At 49.6% G+C, this 12,831-nt stretch overlaps 1 protein-coding gene across 1 annotated transcript in view; it reads left to right on the top strand.

Annotated features, from left to right (window-relative positions):
• Window positions 1-12,831, top strand: part of Sugp1 (SURP and G-patch domain containing 1) — a 30,086-nt gene that overhangs the window by 16,045 nt on the left and 1,210 nt on the right. The window contains exons 7-11 of the mRNA XM_052752690.1: window positions 350-473; window positions 6,454-6,815; window positions 11,357-11,463; window positions 11,888-12,065; window positions 12,299-12,405. Of these exons, the coding sequence (XP_052608650.1) occupies window positions 350-473; window positions 6,454-6,815; window positions 11,357-11,463; window positions 11,888-12,065; window positions 12,299-12,405 (878 nt within the window). The remainder of the gene's footprint in view (window positions 1-349; window positions 474-6,453; window positions 6,816-11,356; window positions 11,464-11,887; window positions 12,066-12,298; window positions 12,406-12,831) is intronic.

Genomic DNA, 12,831 nt, shown 5'->3' with positions numbered 1-12,831 from the left:
GACTGGGGACAAACAGCAGGAGGTGGATGGGGTGGGTCTGTGGGTCAGGGCTCTGGTAGGCAACAGGAGTCTGGTGTGGAAACATGTTTGAATCACTTCAGACTTCTGCTTTGTCCTCCCCAGGAAAGGAGGGTGAGCCCCCCAGTGCCCTGTACTTTCGGGGTGGGATGGGATTGTATAGTTGTGATATTTCTCTGGTTTTGGTCCCTATAATAATCTGATTCCCGTTTGCCTGTCTCTCTTTGCACCGTTCCTAAGACAAGTCCCGCTCGCCCTTGCGGGGCTCTTTAGCAGGAATTAGGCTGTTGGGTGTGGTGAGTTGAACTCAGTACTGACAGCCTGCTTAAAGTTTCACCCCCAGAGGACGAAGAGGCCAAGAACCTTGCAGAAAAGTTGGCCAGGTTCATAGCAGACGGGGGTCCTGAGGTGGAGACCATCGCCCTACAGAATAACCGCGAGAATCAGGCCTTCAGGTAAGGCTGTATGTGTGTGTGCAGACAGTAGACAGGGGAGGGAGGGTTTGTTTCAGCTCATGTCTCCCTGGCTGTTCTCCACTGTGGCTAGGAAGGCAGTATGGAGTGGAGTCTACAGTGTGTTGGCAGGAGGTCCTGCTGTCTCCACTGACCAGGAAGCAGAGAGCACCTGGGTCAGGGGCCAGACTGTGATCCTCAGAGGGCCACTGGTGGACTCTTCTGGCGGCTCTTTCCAGAGTATCACCACTTAAAAGGACCAGGTGTTGAGAACATTAACCTGTGGTGGATATTTCAAATTCAACTTATTAGAAAGGCTCCCCTTGGCCATGGCCCATGCAGGTGAAGGTATAGAACTCCATGTGTAAGGGTTTCTCTTTTTTTCTTTTATGTTTTTTATTTTGAGACAGGGTTTACTATTGTAGCCTTGGCTGTTCGGGAACTCACTCTGTAGGTCAGGCTAGCCTGGAACTCAAGAGATCCTCTTGCCTCTGCCTCCTGAGTGCTGGGATTAAAAGCAAATGCTACCATGCCAGGCTAGCCTGGGAGTTTCTGACTCCAGAGCTCATGGATATGTTTCTTGAGTGGTATCTGAGTAGGCACACTGGTCTCTTTCTCCCATGTCTAACAGACTATGTAGCATTTACCTTGTTCTTGTGACAGATGGCAGTTATTGGATGTGGTCTTGGGGTGCCTTTTATGATGAGGGAGCAGCAGAGAGCAGAAGCCTCATGGTGTGAGGAGTGGAAACCAAAGAGGGCTGGATCACTAGTGGACCTGCCCACGAGCTGATGCACAACCCTGAGGTTTAGACTCTGTGCCGTCTGCTCTGTGCTCTGGAGGGTAGTATGCTGTGGGGCTGAAAGGAGCCAACAGAGTCTAGCTGTGCAGCAAGGACTGCCCTGGAATCCCTGCTTCTCCTACCTTGTCTATTGTGTCTGCTGTGACAGGTGTATGCAACCACACAAAGCCTAATAGGCTTTTATAAAGTTATCTATTGAGTGCGTTTAAATGAGAGCTCATTGGCTTTCTTTTTCTCTTTCTTTCTTTCTTTTTTTTTTTTTTTTTTTTTCTGGATTTTCGAGACAGGGTTTCTGTGTAACAGCCCTGGCTGTCCTGGAACTCGCTTTGTAGACTAGGCTGGCCTTGAACTCATAGAGTTTCACTTGCCACTTGCCTCTGCCTCCTGAGTGCTGGGATTAAAGGTGTGCGCCACCACACCCGCCAAACTCATGTTCTGTTTTCTGTGGAGGTCTGTCTGGCACAGGACAACTGGGCGGAGTGATGGGACTTTATTCTGAGCCCCTGTCTCTCAGGAGGTCAAGGTCCAGCCCCATGCAGCTTTTCACCAAGTTATAGTTGACTTGGATGGCCCTGAACCTCCTGCCTGGCTCTTTGTCCGCCTGAAGGATCTAGCAGTAGATACCTAGCCTCAGGATAACTGTCATTGACACTGGGCCAAGACTGGGTAGGTACCTGGGATGTGGGGTGGCTGACAAGAGATTATTCCCACTCCCATCCCTGTGACTCCCCAGACTGGGGAAGGAATGGGGCATTTGTTGTCCAGTGCCCACAAGACATGTGAGTTTGAACGAAATGGATAGTTCAGTTTCATTTGCTGGGTTAGCTTTGTTTCTAGCTGCCATGGAAAAGTTTCTGAGCATAGCAGCTGAAGGGAGAAGGCTTATTTTGGTTCTCAGTTCTAGGTTCCAGTCTTTCCTGGGGAGAGGTGGCAGTAACTTACAGTAGCTAGTCACAGCCACAGTCAAAAGTTCAAAGAATAAATGCATGCTTGCCAGTGTTCAGCCCAAGACCCTAATACAGTAGGCAGCTCTTCCCACCCCAGTTACCAGTCAAGATAACCCTTCATAGGCATGCCCACAGGCCAACCTGATCCAGACATTCCCTCACTGAGACTCTCTTCACAAATGACTCTAGGTTGTGTCCAGTTGATAATGAAAACTAATCATCACAAATTTATTAAATGTCAGGTAGCCATGAAGCCCAAGCTTGCCAGGTAGACAGGTGGCACCTCCTTGCATTCCTGTCTTAGAGGGTGTGCCCATTACTCCCTAATGTGGCCAACATACCTTGTGCACCCTGTAGCCTGATTAAATACTTTATAGCCTAAGGGTTGGTATGCCTTTAATCCGAGAACTTTGGAGGCCGAGGCAGGCAGATCTCTGTGAGTTCAAGGCCATCCTGATCTAGAGAGTTCCAGGATGGCCAGGCTACACAGAGAAACCCTGTCTTCAAAAACAAAAACAAAAAACAAAAAACAAATTTTGAAAGTTGGATCTGGTGGTGCAAGCCTTTGTTTCCAGCACTAAGGAGAGCAGAGGCAGGTGAGTCTGTGAGTTTAAGGCTAGCTAGCCAGGGCTACATAGTGAGATCCTATCTCAAACAAACAACAGGAAAAGACCCCTTTGTAGCCATGTGTCAGACATGTTCCTTTGGCAAGCCAACACATTGCTAAGCTGTGCCCCAGAAAGCATGTCAGATGTGCCATCCGAAATTAGGATACAGCAGTAGTAGTAAACCAGATTCAGGAGGCTGAGACAGGAGGATTAGCAAGGCTCTTGTAAAACACAAATGTTAGTCACAGATCTAACAGCCAGTATCAGAGACTAATGTGTGCACAGTTGCTGGAAGGCAGCCGGCCTCTTGCTGTGTGAGCCACTTCCTGGCATACTCAGTTCATTTTTTATTTTTTGGTATTTTATTTGTTTATTTTTTTATGTGTTTTTTTTGTTTGTTTGTTTTGTCTTGTTTTGTTTTCCAAGACAGGGTTTCTCCATAGCTTTGGAGCCTGTTCTGGAATTCACTCTGTAGACCAGGCTTGCCTCGGACTCACAGAGATCCACCTGCCTCTGCCTCCCGGGTGCTGGGATTAAAGGCGTGTGCCATCACTGCCTGGCTTTTTTTCTTCTTCTTTTTTTTTTTTTTTTTTTTTTTTTTTTTGAGACAAGGTTTCTCTGTGTAGCCCTGGCTGTCTGGAACTTGCTCTGTAGACTAGGCTGGCCTCGAACTCATAGAGATCCATCTGCCTTTGCCTCCTTAGTACTGGGACTAAAGGCGTGAGCCATCACACCCAGATCAGATGCTGAGTTCTTAGGGGCAAGGACACTAAGGAAAGAGGTTTGGTTTGAGGAGCATGTCCCATATATTGAAATGGTGTCTTTGTCCAGTTCTGGATGCTGTCAGTGTTCCTTAGGCTTGGTGGCTTCTAGAGAGGAAGGAGGTTTGGTTGGTTCTTCATTCTTCAGTCCATGGTGTGAACAAAAGCCGAAGAGGATGGGGGTGGTGCTTACTTTGGGGTTTGGTTTGGTTTGGTTTTGTTCTTTGAGAGAGGGTTTGTCTGTGTAGCCCTGGTTGTCTTGGAACTCGCTCTGTAAACCAGGCTGGCCTCAAAGTTACAGAGACCCACCTGCCTCTGCTTCCTGAGTGCTGGGATTAAAGGCGTGCGCCACCACCGCCTATCAGGTTTTTGTTTGTTTTGTTTTGTTTTGACGTGTATGTGTGTTTTGCATATATGGATGGCTGTGTACCACTTGCATGCCTAGTGCCTGCAGAGCCTTAAGAGGCTGTTTTGTCTCCTGGGCCTGGAGTTAGAACAATTGTGATGCATTATGTGGGTTCTGGGAACTGAGTCTAAGTCCTCTGGAAGAGCAACCAGTGCTCTTAATGGCTGAGCCATCTTTCTAGCCCAAAGTTAAGGGGTGTGCATTTTGTACTGCTTCCCATTTTTATTTAAGGGCAGGCTCCTCTGCCTTTGTCTCCCAGGCTAGCCTTGAACTCTCCATCTTCCTGTCTCATCCTCTCAAGTACTGTGATCCTAGGGGTGTGGAGGGACAGGGGCAGGAGACTCTGCAGCTCTGTCTTGTCTAGAACCACTGACTTTAGACTTAGAAATCCTTCTACATTTGCCTCCCAAGTACAAAGATTAAAGGTCAGAGTTTTGTCTCTTTAAAAAAAATCTGTTTTTGAATTTTATGTGTGTTTACCTGCATGTGTTCCATATGATGAAGGTCAGAAGAGGGTGTCAGATCCCGTGGAACTAGAGTTACAGACAGTGGTGAGCTGCCATGTGGGTGCTGGGAACTGAACCCGAGTCTTGCTTAAGAGAAACCAGTGCTTGTATTCCCCGGGCCATCTCTCCACCCCTTGTCTCTTGTACTAGTGGCCTATACTCGGTCATGCTTATACTATGACCCAGGAATACAAAGGAGACACCACCATTGTCTAGTGTTCCTGGTCTGCCCTCCCCAGGTGGCAGGTGTTAGCAAACTTCTTCCAGCTGTCTCCTAGGGCTCATGTGGACACAGACTGAATCTATGGAGCTTTGTGGGAGGTTCTTGCTCATGCAAAAGGAAGCCTTATATCTGCTCCTGTGTCCTCTGGTGCACCACCAAGCATTTTGCAAGCCACATGGTGAAAATATTCAAAGGCATGCTTCCTCAGTGCCATGTGTGCAGACTACAGTCCTTCCCTGAACAACCAGGGCAGCTCCACTGCCATTGTTTAAGGCATTTTCAGTCACTTGCTGCTGATTTCTGCCCTCAAGAATGTATGTATAGGCTCTGTGCAAATCTACAACGGTTATAGGAGAGACTGAGCATCTGAGCACTGTAGTGGACGCTGTTTGAGCCATGCTCTGAAGCACTGCCCTTAGAAACACTGCTATGACCTTGAGGTACATACCCCTGGGGCATGGCTGCTGGGGCAGGAGATGCACATACACAGCTACCCAGCACTCTCTGTTTATTCCGTTTTCTTTCTTTCTTTCTTTTTTTTTTTTTTTTTTTTTTGAGACAGGGGTCCTGGAACTCTGTCTGTAGCCCAGGCTCGCCTCAAACTCACAGAGATCCTCCTGCCTCTGCCTCCTTCATCAAATCCTACTGGCGTGAAGTACTGGGGGATGTCTTTCTATATGCTGTGAATATATGTTGTTCCTATTGGTTAATAAATAAGCTACTTTGACCTATGACAAGGCAGCTTAGAGGCAGGTGAGAAATCCAAGGAGAGAGACAGGAAAGAGAAAGGTGGAGTTGGGGAGATGCCAGACTGCCATCCTGGGAGCACCATGTAACGGGATGCAGGTAAAGCCACGGAACATGTAGTGATACACAGATTAATAGTTATGAGTTGAGTTAAACTGTAAGAGCTAGCAGGCAAGAAGCCTGTCATAGGACACACAGTTGATAATTAATATTAAGCCTCTGAGTGATTCTTTTATAAACCACTGAGGGACCTCAGGGCCGGACAGGACTTGAGAAAACTTATGGCTACAGAGCACAGAGAGTTAGGTACCAATGGGCTTCAGGCAGCCCCTGGGGTTCCAAGACCACAGCTCTCTTGTGGGGTACAGCTATGCTGGGACCAGCTCCAGATTCATGGGCACAGGTCCACACCATGAATCATCAGTCCTCAATCCAGGACCAAGTCCCCTGTACTGTGTGTACGTATAGCGAAGTCTTTTTTGGTATTTGCCACATGAAACTGGGAACACTGGGCCAAGTCACTCCATTCTGCCCTGTCAGAGAAGCAGGCAGTGGAGAAGAGGTGAGGTCTTTGTTGTCTCAGTCCCCTGCATTCCCATCTGTCTACAGCTCTTAGGGAATGAGTGCTTCTGCTCCCAAGCCACTTACTTACCTTCAAGGTGGAACTGAAGCCCAGCACATGGAGGTGCAGTGGAGATGTGGCTGGAATTGAAGGAGGGGTACCCAAGGTCTCCCAACAGTTCAGAATTTTCTGATGTAAGGTCATTACTGGGTGGGGAGTTTCTGAGGGTGCCTGTCACATCCCAGCAAGAGACTCTGTCTGAAGGGGCCTTGATACAGGCTTGCAATATACTGCCTCTGGCTGAGGCATGACTGGACAGTGACTCCAGCAACCCTGAGTGCATATAGCCTGCTCTGCTCTAACTCCAGTAAGCAGGACCAGGTCTCAACCCAGCTATGTTGTCCCCCACTTTTCTTTGCAGTTTTCTCTATGATCCCAACAGCCAAGGGTACAGATACTATCGGCAGAAGCTGGAGGAGTTTCGGAAAGCCAAGGCAGGCTCCACGGGCTCCTTCCCTGCCCCTGCTCCCAGCCCCAGCCTGCGGCGCAAGTCTGCCCCTGAAACCTTGTCAGGGGCTGTGCCCCCCATCACTGCCTGCCCCACTCCAGTGGCCCCAGCACCTGCTGTAAACCCCACTCCATCCATCCCTGGGAAGCCCACCACCACGGCCACTGTGAAGAGGAAGCGGAAGAGTCGATGGGGGCCTGAAGAGGACAAAGTGGAACTGCCACCTGCTGAACTGGCACAGAGGGACATAGATGCCTCGCCTTCACCTCTGTCAGGTGGGCTACCCTGACTTGTTGGTCCTAGAGGTCATTTCAGAGCATGGGCCACAATTTCACTCCCTCCTGTGGCTGGATACTCTGGGCTATTTGTGTATAGGCACTCATGCAACCAGAACTAGCCCTGAGTCTCAGTGGGGATTGGGTCCAGGACCCATGCAAACACCAAAGCCTATGACTAAAATTGGTGCCTCTTTTTTTTTTTTTTTTTTTTTTAAAGACAGAGTTTCTTTGTGTTACAGCTCTGGCTGTCCTGGAACTCACTTTGTAGACCAGGCTGGCAGCCTGCCTCTGCCTCCCTAGTGCTGGAATTAAAGGTGTGCACCACCACAGCCTGGCAGTGCCTCTTTTGTACAGTGACATAATTCGGAGCCAGGCTTAGTGGCATAGCCCTGTTATCCTAGCACTCAGAAAGCTACTTCAGGGCAATTGCAAGTTCCAGGCCAGCCCTGTCTCTTTTGTTGTTGCTGTTTTTGTTTTTTGAGACAGGATTTCTCTGTGTAGTTTTGATGCCTGTCCTGGATCTCACTCTGTAGACCAGGCTGGCCTCGAACTCACAGAGATCCGCCTGGCTCTGCCTCCAGAGTGCTGGGATTAAAGGCGTGCGCCACCACCGCCCGGCCAGCCCTGTCTCAAAACATACATGTATACATAAATACATACATATCTATCCTGGTAGGTATGAAACAATCTCATTGTGTTTTTTGGTTTAGTGTTTTTGAGATAGTCTCATGTAACTGAGGATAACCAGACCCCGATCCTCTACCTTCTAGATGCTAGGATGGTGTATTCTACCATGTTTGGCAAAGTGTAGTCAATAGTACATTGCTCCAGGGGCTGTGTATGGTGGGCGAGGAAATAGGATTAAGGGTTATAAAGGGCTGGGCATGGTAGCACATAGTTTAATCCCAGCACTCAGGAGGCAGAGGCCGGTGAATCTCTGAGTTTGAGGCCAGTTTGGTCTTCATTGTAAGATTCAGGCTATCGAGGTCTACATAGTGCAGATGCCTCCCCAACAAAAAACTTTATAGAGAACATAAGAAGCTAATAATGATAAATGATTTTTTTGTTGTTGTTGTTTTGTTTTTCTCTGAGACAGGGTTTCTCTGTGTAGCCCTGGCTGTCCTGGATCTCACTCTGTAGACCAGGCTGTTCTCAGACTCATAGATATCTGCCTGCCTCTGCCTCCCGAGTGCTGGGATTAAAGGCATCCTCTGCCACCACCGCTGGGCTGATATATATGTTTTTGGATGCTGAGTGTCAAACCCAGGGCCTTGAGCATGCTGGGCAGCCTCTGAGCTACAGCCCCAGCCCTCCTGAGTTCTGAGATGACAGGTGTGAACCACCATGACTAGCTTCCATTCTTTTTGTTTTTTACATTTGTTTATTTTATGTGCTTGGGTGTTTGTCTGCATGTATTTCTGTATATTACATGTATGTGGTGCCCACAGAGACCAGAAGAAGATATTAGGTCCCCTGGGACTGCAGTTAGAGGTGGTTGGGAGCCACCATGTGGGTGCTAGGAATTGAACCCAGGTCCTGGAAGAGCAACCAGTGCTCTTAACTGCTGAGCCATCTTTTCAGCTCTTCATTCTTTTTTGAGACGGTCTCATACAACCAAGCTAGTCTCAAATTTTTACTATGTGACCAAGGCTGACTGAACTGATCCTCCTGCCTCTACCTCCCAGTGCTGGTATGATTTGTTTGCCACTGTGGCTGGAGTGGGTTTCTGTCTGTCAGACTTCTGATGATAGCAAGTCTGACCTCCCCTCTGGGTTTCTCTGTGTAGTCCTGGCTGTATTGGAACTCACTCTGTAGACTAGGCTGACCTCAGACTCCACCTGCTTCTGCCTCAAGTTCTGGGGTTAAAGATGTGCACCACGACTTCTTTCTTAACTAATCACTCTGGTTAGGACCTGTGTACCATGTGGCATAAGAAAAGGTAGAATTGCCGGGCGGTGGTGGCGCACACCTTTAATCCCAGCACTCGGGAGGCAGAGGCAGGAGGATCTCTGTGAGTTCGAGGCCAGCCTGGGCTACAGAGTGAGTTCCAGGAAAGGCACAAAGCTATACAGAGAAAACCTGTCTTGAAAAACCAAAAAAAAAAAAAGAAAGAAAAGGTAGAATTGCCGGGCGGTGGTGGCGCCCGCCTTTAATCCCAGCACTCGGGAGGCAGAGCCAGGCGGATCTCTGTGAGTTCGAGGCCAGCCTGGACTACCAAGTGAGTTCCAGGAAAGGTGCAAAGCTACACAGAGAAACCCTGTCTCGAAAAACCAAAAAAAAAAAGAAAAGGTAGAATCAGGCATCTTATCTTCTTCGTCAGTTTTCCAAGAAAGCCTTGAACTCAGAGATCTGCCTGCCTCTCTGCCTTTGAGTGCTGGGATTAAAGGTGTACACCACCAAGTGTGTGTCATGGCAGGAATGTGAACGCCATAGGATAACCCAGTGGAGTTGGCTCTCTTCTCCCATCATGTGTGTCCTGGTTTTGGAACTTGGGGCATCACCTTAGTGACAGGTTCCTTCACCCATTGATCCATCTCCAGCATGTGTTAGGAGGTTCTTGGTAGGTGAATTTATAATTGTCCCTTCCTCTGTGAGGAGTGTTTCCTCAGCATGTCTCTTGACCTTTATTTACTTAAGCAGGTCTTACCCAGAGCTCTAGCACCATATCAGGGCTCTCAGTTACTGTCTCCTGGGCATATCTGTTTCCACCCTGTCTGTGTCCATGATTTGCAGTTAGCCTCTACTCAAGGTCACACAAATGGTACTATTTTCTGTCCTAGGCTTTGAAGCACATGGCTTATGTTTTTGTTATAGAAAGTTAAGGAAATGCAAGATGAGAAGCTACCATAGCCACCATTGTGATTGTAAATCACCTCTGACCTTTCCTCCTCACAGGAGTTTGAGGGACAGCCAAATGTCTGTCTTGCCACAAGCCCACATGGGTGTGGGGGTGATCTTCTGTCATTGAGTTGACAGTGGCTGAGGAACTTCTGCCATCTGGCTTCTTCTCCTACCCACTACCATTCTGTACCCCAGTCACTCACATTAGCAGGACGATGGCCCCTGTCTTAGTCAGGGTTACTATTGCTGTGATGAAGCACTATGACCAAAAGTAACTTGGGGAAGAAAGGATTTACTTGGCTTATGATTCCTCCTGTTCATCATGGAAGGAAGTCAGGACAGGGTCTAGCTCACACAGGGCAGGTAACTGCAGGCAGGAGCTGAGGCAGAGGCTGTGGAGGGTGCTGCTGCTTACTGGCTTGCTTACCTGCTTTCTTCTTTCTCTCCTTCTTTTTTTTTTGAGACAGGGTCTCTCTGTGTAGCTCTGGCTATCCTAGGACTCACTCTGTAGACCATGCTGGCCTCAATCTCAGATCCACCTGCCTCTGCCTCCCAAGTGCTGGGATTAAAGATGTGCGCCGCCACCGCCCGGCTACAGCCTGACTTTCTTAGTTGAGGTTCCCTTCTCTCAGCCAGCACAGCCCACAGAAAAGGCTGCTTTCCTGGTTCCCGTGGGTGGGCATTCTGTCTAGCTCTGAGGGCCAGTCTCCAGACCCAGGGCCTTCAGTTCTTAGGTCAAGGAGAAAAACTGAGTGCCAGGATAGTGCCAGGCAAGAGCTAAGAAACAGACTGCCACTCAAGGTTGAGTGCTTCTGCTGGCTGCAGCGGATCCTGAGTCCTGAAGATGAAGGCACTTAAGCTGTGGTCCAGAGTAGCTGCACAGGCTCCAAACCATAGGCTGAGAGTCACATCACAGTAGTCTGTGTTGTATTCTCTGCCTGTCATTGGTGAAGTGGCCAGAGAAGAAGGGGTTCTCTTCCCACCTCATGGGTCCCCACACTCCTGTGTGCTCCCACAAGCTCTCAAGCAAAGATCAAGGGTGCACTAGGAGCCGAGTGTAGAGTTGTGTGTTGTGTGTGTGTGTGTGTGTGTGTGTGTGTGTCCGTGTCCGTGTCCGTGTCCGCGTGCGTGCTCGCACGCGCGCATGTTTGCATATACTTGTGTGTTGCTGAGGGTGAAACTCAGGACTTCATTTACATTGGTCAAACACTGCCCCCTGAGCCACATCTATCCCTGGTAGGCAGTTCTAAAGGGCAGTACCCCAGCCCTGATGATTTGTTTTGTTTTTCGAGACAGGGTTTCTCTGTGTAGCCCTGGACGTGCACAGAGCTCAGCTCCTTTCTGTTCCTTTGCCAGGCCCCTGCCCTGTCAACTGTTAACTGTGTGGTATTGAGTGAGGACTCAGACCAGGTTTCTATCCTGGGTTATGGAACCCTCTCTGATCCCTGGTGTCAACATTTGTGGCTAAGGGACTGTGAAACCTTCCTGGAGTGGACCTCTTCCTAAAGAGGTGAACAACAAGTGCACATGGCAGCCTCCGCCACCGTGGGGCCTCTCCAGGCCCACATCTAGGACAAGAGGGCCTGTTCTGTGAACCCTGCCTGGGGCTTTGTGGGCAGAGTTGACGCCAGGTACCTGGAACCCTGGCACAAGATTGCCACTTTCTTACTGTCCTGTCGTCTGTTTTCTGCCTCTAGTTCAGGATCTCAAGGGGCTTGGTTACGAGAAGGGGAAACCTGTGGGCCTGGTGGGTGTCACAGAGCTGTCTGATGCACAGAAGAAGCAGCTGAAGGAGCAGCAGGAGGTAAGGCCACAAGTGGGGGACTCAGCTCTGCCCCATGGTAAAGTGCCACTGTGTATCCATGTATGAGTGCTGCCTGAGGAGTTCATGACAGGCAAGTCCCCAGAACCAGCATTAGGGCAGTGCCCATGCCTCTGGACTGTGCCTTGTAAAGAGATCTCTATTTATTCTCCCCTTCCCCAGCTCTCTCTAGCATCTAGGACAGGGTCTTTTACTAGGCAGATCAGGTGGGATCACAGCCTGAGAGCCCCCAGCCCTGCCTTGCCATAGGCCTGCAGTCTGATGTCTTTTGTGGTACTTGCTCTGTGGCTGAGTGTCCCTACTCTCAGTACTGGCATGTGGATGCTACAGGTTGCAGCTCTTGTCCTGCCCCAATTTCTTAGGCAAGGAGACATCCTCACCAAGTCCCTGTCTGTCCTTTCTGCAGATGCAGCAGATGTATGACATGATTATGCAGCACAAGCGTGCCATGCAGGACATGCAGCTGCTGTGGGAAAAGGCACTACAGCAACACCAGCATGGCTACGACAGTGATGAGGAGGTGGACAGCGAACTGGGCACCTGGGAGCACCAGCTGCGGCGCATGGAGATGGACAAGACACGGGGTATGCAGGGCATGAGGGAGGGGTGGACCCCATTTATCTGCACCACCTGGCCATGGCACATGGTCCAGAGATGCTACCTCTGACTCTGTTTCCTCAGTAAGGGGGTGAGCCTCTATGAGCAATCACTGGTCTTTGTGTGGAACACTGGGCAAGGTCGCAAGTCAAGAAAGGGCAACATTGGTATCTCCTACCACCTCATCCCTCACCATTTATTTTCCCTCTTCTCTGGGCAGAGTGGGCAGAGCAGCTAACACAGATGGGTCGGGGCAAGCACTTCATTGGTGACTTCCTGCCCCCTGATGAGCTGGAGAAGTTCATGGAGACCTTCAAGGCCCTGAAGGTGAGCCCTGGGCTCAGACCTGGGGAAGCTGATGTGCCATAGTAAGCGCTGGCAGGTAGGGAATTAACAAACAGTGGAGTGGAAATACTTCAGAGGACCCACTCGCTCCTTCCTTCCTTTTCTTTCTTTCTATCTTTGTTTGTTTGTTTGTTTTCAAGACAGGGTCTTGCTGGGTGGTGGTGGAGCTTGTCTTTAATCTCAGCACTCAGGAGGCAGAGGCCAGCCTGGTCTACAGAGTGAGTTCCAGGACAGCCAGGGCTACATAGAGAAACCCTGTCTCGGAAAAAACAAAGAGGGGGGTGGGTGTTGCTATGTAGTCCTGACTCGCTGTGTAGACCAGGCTGGCCTTGATCTTTTGTCATCCTACCTCTGGCACCCAAGTGCTGGGAGGCACCACCTTGCATGCTGTTCTTCCTCTGGTGGTCT

The sequence above is a fragment of the Peromyscus californicus genome, unplaced genomic scaffold (assembly GCF_007827085.1).
Source record: "Peromyscus californicus insignis strain IS unplaced genomic scaffold, ASM782708v3 Scaffold_23__1_contigs__length_62951481, whole genome shotgun sequence".
Lineage (NCBI taxonomy): Eukaryota > Metazoa > Chordata > Mammalia > Rodentia > Cricetidae > Peromyscus > Peromyscus californicus.
The sequence above is the reverse complement of the archived record's forward strand: the minus strand, read 5'-3'. Positions and strand labels throughout refer to the sequence as shown.